The following is a 7,418-nucleotide window of genomic DNA, read 5'->3' on the forward strand; positions in this document are numbered from 1 at the left end:
TTTCAAAGTAACCAAAGCAGCAACACAGCATATACATTTCAGCAAAACATTTTTTTTTTCCCTAGGACTAGACAATTCAGTTTGTACTCCTTTGTTACAGGAGAAAAATATTAATTTGTAGCTATTCTCAGCATTATGAATAATTTCTCTAAGTATGCTTTAATTTCAAGATTTGGGTTGTTTCTTGTTATATCCACCTTTGGGTGGCTTGCTGTGGATTTACCAATGTTGCTTTGAAGGGAGAAACTTAAAACTTATATCTTAAAGAAGCACAAAAACTTAGTTTGAGAGTCCTAGATTTAACTTTGCATTCTGTTAATGAAAGATTGATTTTTAATATTTTTTTTGGTAACTTTATTTGGATTCAGGGCTGACCCCACTATCTTAGAAGAGTGATGAACAAAGATGATCAGACAAGAAGAAAAATCTTGAATTGCAGTTGTGAAACTAATCAGACTCTAATTTCTGTTCTAATACTGTCGTCTTTCTCTCTATTTTACTTTTTAAGGTAATCCTCAGACAGTTCATCAAGTTCACCCGAATCCAGGACATTCTGACCATAATACTTATCAGAGTGTTCAGCAGATGAGAAATGCAATGGAAAAAGAGATAAAGAATGAGAGAACAAGAGGAAATGGTAGAGAGTTAGCATTCACTCTCATGCCATTGTATGCTCTTGGAGTGGGAGTGTTTGCAGCATACAAATTTCTTAAGGTAAGCCATAAGAAATTCTTGAAATGAGAAGAAAAGGTAACCGTTTGGTGTTTTTTTTCCCCAGTTCTGAGCCCAGGCATATGGTTGTTCAAAAGGCATTTTTCACTTGGTTTGACTTTTGAGTGTAAGCTCCAAAGTTAAAATTTTAGCATTTGCAATTGTTCCTTATGAAGGTTTCTAACCTTTTGGACGCTTAAAGAAGTGAGAATCCTCCACCCCACCCCGAGCCCTCAAATAAGAATCTGAGAACCTAACCAGTGCTGTTACCTGAGGCTGTAACTTAAGCCTCATTGGTATTTGGCTTCCTTTTCAAAATGAGATTGAGTAAGGGAAGGAGATGGATGATTCCTGCAGAGTAATAGTCTTATGTTAGCAGTTAGATACAATAGTGAGCAGACTTAACCTTTTATTTGGACTTCTCATGTGATGATACAGACATAAACTTTTATCTATGAAATGTGACAGCTTTTCTACCATTCGTAAATTAAAGAAGGAGAGCAAATGATCAGGGTTGTTTTTTTTTTTTTTAATATCAATCTTGAAATGTATTATAGTAAGAGATATTACAGCACTTGTAGTGCTGAGAATGCCCCTGGAATATTGTTACTTGTCTTCAGGGTAAAAAAACCTTAACCTGAACAAGACCAGAGACAGCACCTTCACGTTCATGGTTCATAGCCTCTCCTATATGAGAGAAATACCACTTAACAAAATGAACATAGAGGCTTGGTTTTAAAAATAAATTTAATTAGGTTATAAATAAGATTTAGACATCATAAAACCAATATTTGGGGTGTTATAACTCTTTACACTTGCACTTAGGGAAAGGAAATGTAAGTATTTTTATAATAGCATCTTTATTACTTTAAGAAAGAAGTTTCACCTCCTAGTTAATGGTAGGAGACTGGATCCAAGTAACCTAAAAAGTTCCTTGTATTCATTTATTGAAAACTGGAGTTGAAATTGCAGCTGCTTTCTTTTACAACTTTTGTCAGTGATGTCATCAGTTAAAATCAGAAACGCTAAAGGTAAGAAGAAAGCATGGCAGGAGAAAAGTTTCTTTAATGGAGCATATCTTTGTCATTGCTGTTTACTTTCAATAAATCTATAAATGCATTTTTATTTGTAATAGACAAATAGTGATGAAGTCTTTTAACACAATTGTATTTGTTAAAGATGAAGTCACATGAAGAAAGTCTCTCCAAAAAGGAAAAAAGTACAGAAGACAAGGCAAAGGAAACAGGTAAGATACCCCTTCAGAATGCTTATGTTCACCAAAAATGCATATTTCTTGCTGGAACAAACGTACGTATTTTCATTAATGCAGCCACGCTAAATAAGAACAGTCTTTTAGGTTACTTAAGTGCTATTAGGAACCTACAGAAAACCACTTCATTATTCTATATATTTGAAACACTTTTTAGAGGTTTGTTTGAAAACTCCAGATGGTAATATTCTTTAAAACAGCTGTCGTAAGCAATATAGTATGCTTCTCTTGCCTTTTGATTTCTAATGTTTTTAATCACTTAAGACTTGTTCAGTTTTCTTCAGTAATGGAATTTTTAAATAAGATATAATAGAATTAATATGGTATTTAAAAAGGATATAGTAGTCTGGTTTTGATAGTGAAATAGCATGGTAAGCAGTTACAGAGACTGTTGATTTTCTAGGCCACATTAGGGACCTGTCAGAAACATAGAAGAGGCAGAACAAATGCTACCATCTGTTTTTTTCATGATACAGAGTACACCTGTCTGTCTGATTCAGTCTGTTCTGCATATGCCAGGAAGTGGACTGTGGAGCAAAAGTTATCGCACATCAAAACTGAACTGTTGTTATCCTTTTTCTGCCCCTTGTATAGGCACATTTTTAGTTAATTAAACAACAGCAGCCTCTTTACACCAGATCTGTAATCAGGTTCAGCAATGATTTACTACACTGCCTTGCTCGCTGTACTTGTGTGTTATTCTTCAAAGTTTCATAGTATTTTAAGAGGAGCTATTCCTCTCAACTCCAGTGCATTAAGTGTTGAATATACCTGTGAGATGTGAGTGGGCAAATTCATGACAGTATATTAAGTATAAATATGCTACTTATACCTCAGGAAGCCTTGGAAATCATAGTTTTGAGACTGGAAAGGCGAGAGCCACATTCTCCCCCGATTTCTAGCAAGGCATCCTCTTGTTTGGACACTGTTGGAGACAGGTTATTGGATGAGAAGAACTGACCAGATATAGTAAGACTTTTCTTCTTAGCCTCACCAGTCTGGTTTTATATTCTAGAATGTTATATAGAAAAAAAAATAAAAAATATAAATCAATATCCTTTTGGTACTGTAAATATATTTCTTACAGTGTTCTCTCTGCCCTGCCTCCCCCTCTGTCCTTCTTCCTCCTTTTTTTGTATTTTGTGATTTGTTAGAGCATCAGCTTTTGGAACTCGAGCAGCACCTAGCACGGACGGAGAAAATGTTAAATTCTTTATTGACTCAGTTGGATCCACTGTCAAACTGGTGAGTGTTTCTAAAATATCTCAGTACTATTTTCTGTAAATTGAATTTCTCCCAAATGTTAACAAAGAGTTCTTAAAATGTTCCTTACATAGAGGTAGGGAACAGTGTTTAGGAACCTTCTTTAATTACTATTTCCTTAGACTTTTCCAGGTAATAGCTCTTCTGCAATATGTGATGTTTTCCACAGACACCTCCTATCTCTTCCTTGCTGAATGTAAATGCAGAAGCTCAGTCTTACTATCACGTTACTGCAGCTTAACAAGTTAAACTTTAGTGTTGACTGAGAAGACTAATACTAAAAAATACTTGAGTTCATTAGCATTTTGAAAACCCCAGTGGGAATTAGATTTCTGGGAGCAGAAAGAACTTCTTCCTTTTGGTATAATCAGAAGACAAAACTAGTTATCAAGGAATAGCAGCCTATTTTTGTCTTTTGAAATGGATCTGTAAAGTGATTGTGTGTGTTTTGAGGAAACATACCTTCTCTGTTGTGTAACAAGGGAATAAGTAATATAAACTCCTTGTAGTTTTAGAGAATTTTTTCCTTAAGAAGCTAGGGCCTTACCCATCTACTGCGAATAAAAATATCCATGTAGTCCATTTTGCATAGACTGACATCCTTAATGAAGCCTAGTTTAACACATGCAGAATTTCCTGATTGTTCCCTTAGTGTACTTTTGAATTTAGTATGTGCTGAAACTGTTAAACAGTAAATTCACTAACTAGTTTGTAGAACAAATGATGGAGAGAGGGTAAAGAAAATCTGAAATAAATAAGAAAAGCCTCTAAACTGTGAAGGTCTTTATTAGGTATTGTTGCTGTAAAAATAAAATTACATTGGATTGTTGTTTCTTTCAATAGTCATTACTTAACCTTGGCCACTGGCTTTCATTGTTAGAATTCACTGATTAAATTACTCAGATGAATGTGATGGGCTCCCCACTTCTCAAGAGACAAGTTCTTAAAGAAAAGCTTTACCTAAATGTGTTGCTTACTTAACTGTTGTGTTTTTACACTGAAGGAAATATTACGAGCTTATACATTATTATTGAGTGTGGGGGAATTCCTTGCAGAATAAGGACACAGTATACCCCTAGAAAGTTCGGGCAATCCAACTTGGACCTTAAACAGTGCTCTGTTCATAGAGTTGCCTTGAAGCTTAAAAAGAGGTAACAAAGTTGTATCTGCAAGAACTTTGCAAAACGTACATCAGGATGTTCTAACTGCAGCAAGGGCATCTAACACCCGCAAGGATTGATAACGGTAATCAAAGACTAAGCTTATTGTAGCTTGTGCTTGGCACATGAACACAAAGCATATTGTTTAACTGTATATATATTGGGCTAATTGGAGCAATAAAGTTGGAACGGCATGTAACCGCATCGGTGTGATTGTCGTTACCCGGCGGCTCTCCGAAAAGGGACCCTCTTCAATAGAGCACTCACAAGATAATCTTTCAGCTGTTGACATCTGTCTTGTTCTCCAGTGTTAATGCTCTAGCTTGTGAGCAGAAAGATGAAATAATGACACAGCTCCAATCAATTAGACGACTGATGAAAGAAAGTGGATTGGATAAATCAGATGACAAGATGAAAGGTATTTCCATTTCTGATAGAATTGATAACTAAGTAGTTTGTATTTTAAAAGAATAAATATTATACTATAAAAATGTTTAGCTCTTGTGTCTTAGGTGAAATGGGAGGTTGGATTAAATGATCTCTAAGGTCCCTTCTAGCCTAGGCCATTCTATGGTTCTTCTTCCTGTTTGAGGTGTGTCTAATTTCAAATTTTTGATACATTATAATATTTTGTTAGTAGATGCTAAAAGATACTGAACTAGGACAGACCACATAGTTACATTCTGCTTTGTTAAAAAAACAGCTTCTTGAATATGAGTTCGTGAGCAATCTGTTAGTATTGGACTAACTTCAGTCTGAGGATTCCCAGACAAGGACCTATGAGGCTGTGGGTAATGCTTGCATAATTATACTAAACTATACTTCAGCTGGAGACTTCCCAGACATGCATAGCAGTCTAAAATAAATATTAAGAATGGTTCACTAGAGGTTTTGGGAATTTTTGCATTAGTTGTGTTGTAGTAAAAGAGAGAAAACAATTTTAAGAGTAAATACTCTGTTTCTAAAGTGACCCTGAAATTTAGAGCCTTTCTAGTAATTTAAACTTCTGGTTTGATTTTTTTTTTTGTGAACTATAAGATGTCAGCCACATTTGTAATGAGAAACTTGAAGATCTCATTCAGTCATTTGCTGAACATTCTCAAGAGAAAGAAATGGATGACAGAGAAGATGACAGCAATGAAGATTTCCTTGATGATATTGATAGAGATTACACAATAGAAGAACATGAATTATACGATGATTGTGACGTACATCAGTTTGAGCCAGATGTGGTAGAAGACCAAGAAATGATAAACAAAGATGCAGTTGAATCAGAAGAGATGGAATTGAGAAGACGTAATAGATATGAATGAAATCTGCATATGTAAAACTTTCAGTCATAGAAATTTATTTTTAATGTTGTATGCACTTTAAACTGTTCTAAATGAAGTTATGTGCACTGCTATATGCTTTAAACGAAGGAGTGAAATACTGCGTGTTCTCATACCTGTGACAGTTCCATAACTGAGTTCACTGGCAGCAGAATTTCACTCAGGGTGTTTACATATTTTTTTCTATTTATTTTTTTCCTATAAGAATATTTCTGTACTCTGTATATAATGCACTGTAATTATATCCGATGCTTCACTAAAATATTAGAGTATCTTGTAATTAAGACTATAAAGAATAGATGTTTCGTAAATGTTTTGTACCTAGTAAGCATGGTGCCACTTAACTGCGACTTTCTTGAGTTCATTAAAGAGCATACACTGATGGATTTAACTCTTTGTGGAAAACTTTTCTCTAGTGGAGGGATGAAAAGCAGTATAGGTTAAGTCTTGGAGATTCATCAATAGTCAAGTTTCTTTATTTGGATAGAGACATTTAGCCACAGACGCTGATTTAAAATAATTATTTCCAGTTTGCTCTCTCCTCAGTAATGATGTACAGTATTTAAATTTAAAACTTAATAGGTTACATTGGATCACTTAATTTCTTCCCCACCTGTTACTCCTTAAACTCAGCAGCTGCCTAATAATTAATTGATACCCATTAGTACTCTTTCACTGTTTGATATTTATTTTAACACAATGGAATCTGGCCTTTTAATTCATTCAAATACTTATATCAGTATTAACACCTGTTGCTATGTAACCTTCAAGAACTGTGGGGCTTTGTTTTGTTTTGTTTTGGTTTTTTTGCAGTACATTATGCCAACTTGATAGTGGCTGGTTTAGCACTGCGTCAGTGTTAAGAAAAACATTTTCTTGCTTTGCCAGAGTAATTTCTGTCCATGCCTTTATTGTCTGCTAATTTTTTGTTGACTTAACGCACATGCTTGTGGAACTACCGCCCTTTAATGACAGGAATGACATTAGAGATAGGTGTGACAGTACAATGCTGTTAGATTTTCTGGTTTGTAACTGCACGGCTTTTAAGTAGGGCGATTATAATGTCTGAACTCTTGCCACCTTTATTCTTACAGGAAGATAACACGTGGATTTGTTTTTATGGAGGAAATGTACTGTAGTTAAAGGGACCAAAACTATTACTGTGTCACTCACTGAAATGGAAAGAATTGTTCATTCTTGTGTAGAAACACGGTATGTCTTTGGTTCTAAAAATGGATCACAGAGGCTTGGAAGAATCAGCATCCAGAAATACATCCTTAGCGCCAGGGAATTAGTAGTTTTGCATTAAGTTAGGTTTCCCCTGATTGACCATATAGCCAGGTTTTCTCAAGAGGTGACCAGTTTTTTCTCTGAGACAGAATGAAGGAATAGGAGCTGGTGCTTGGCCACAATTTCATTTTTAAAAGTAAGTGGCGTAGGTCTGGTCATTCGGGGCAACTGAACTGTTAGAAAAGATCGTAAATGCTCTGAGATTACTTGTACGGTTAATTAAAGTGAAAAAGCCGGGCGTTGAGCTACTTTGGGGCAATCGCTGTATTTCTCACCCTGGGCTACAACCGGTCACCGTGAGCCCTTTTCTTGTTGCCCTTTTGAGGACCGGGATGCTCCCGAGGTCCCGGCGCTCCGCTCTCCCCGGGGCGCGGCTGGCCGGGGAGCGGGGGC

The 7,418-nt window shown here is 35.8% G+C and overlaps 1 protein-coding gene across 1 annotated transcript; it reads left to right on the plus strand.

Annotated features, from left to right (window-relative positions):
* Positions 1-508: 508 nt before the first annotated feature.
* On the plus strand, positions 509-5,843 carry LOC104269331 (coiled-coil domain-containing protein 107-like; the record flags this gene model as incomplete). Its single annotated transcript, XM_009870292.1, has 5 exons — positions 509-714; positions 1,891-1,957; positions 3,136-3,226; positions 4,713-4,822; positions 5,443-5,843. Coding segments are annotated over 5 exons (749 nt in total), but the record flags the coding sequence as incomplete, so codon positions are not given.
* Between the last annotated feature and the right edge of the window lie 1,575 nt (positions 5,844-7,418).

The sequence above is a fragment of the Apaloderma vittatum genome, unplaced genomic scaffold, assembly GCF_000703405.1.
Source record: "Apaloderma vittatum isolate BGI_N311 unplaced genomic scaffold, ASM70340v1 Scaffold3885, whole genome shotgun sequence".
Lineage (NCBI taxonomy): Eukaryota > Metazoa > Chordata > Aves > Trogoniformes > Trogonidae > Apaloderma > Apaloderma vittatum.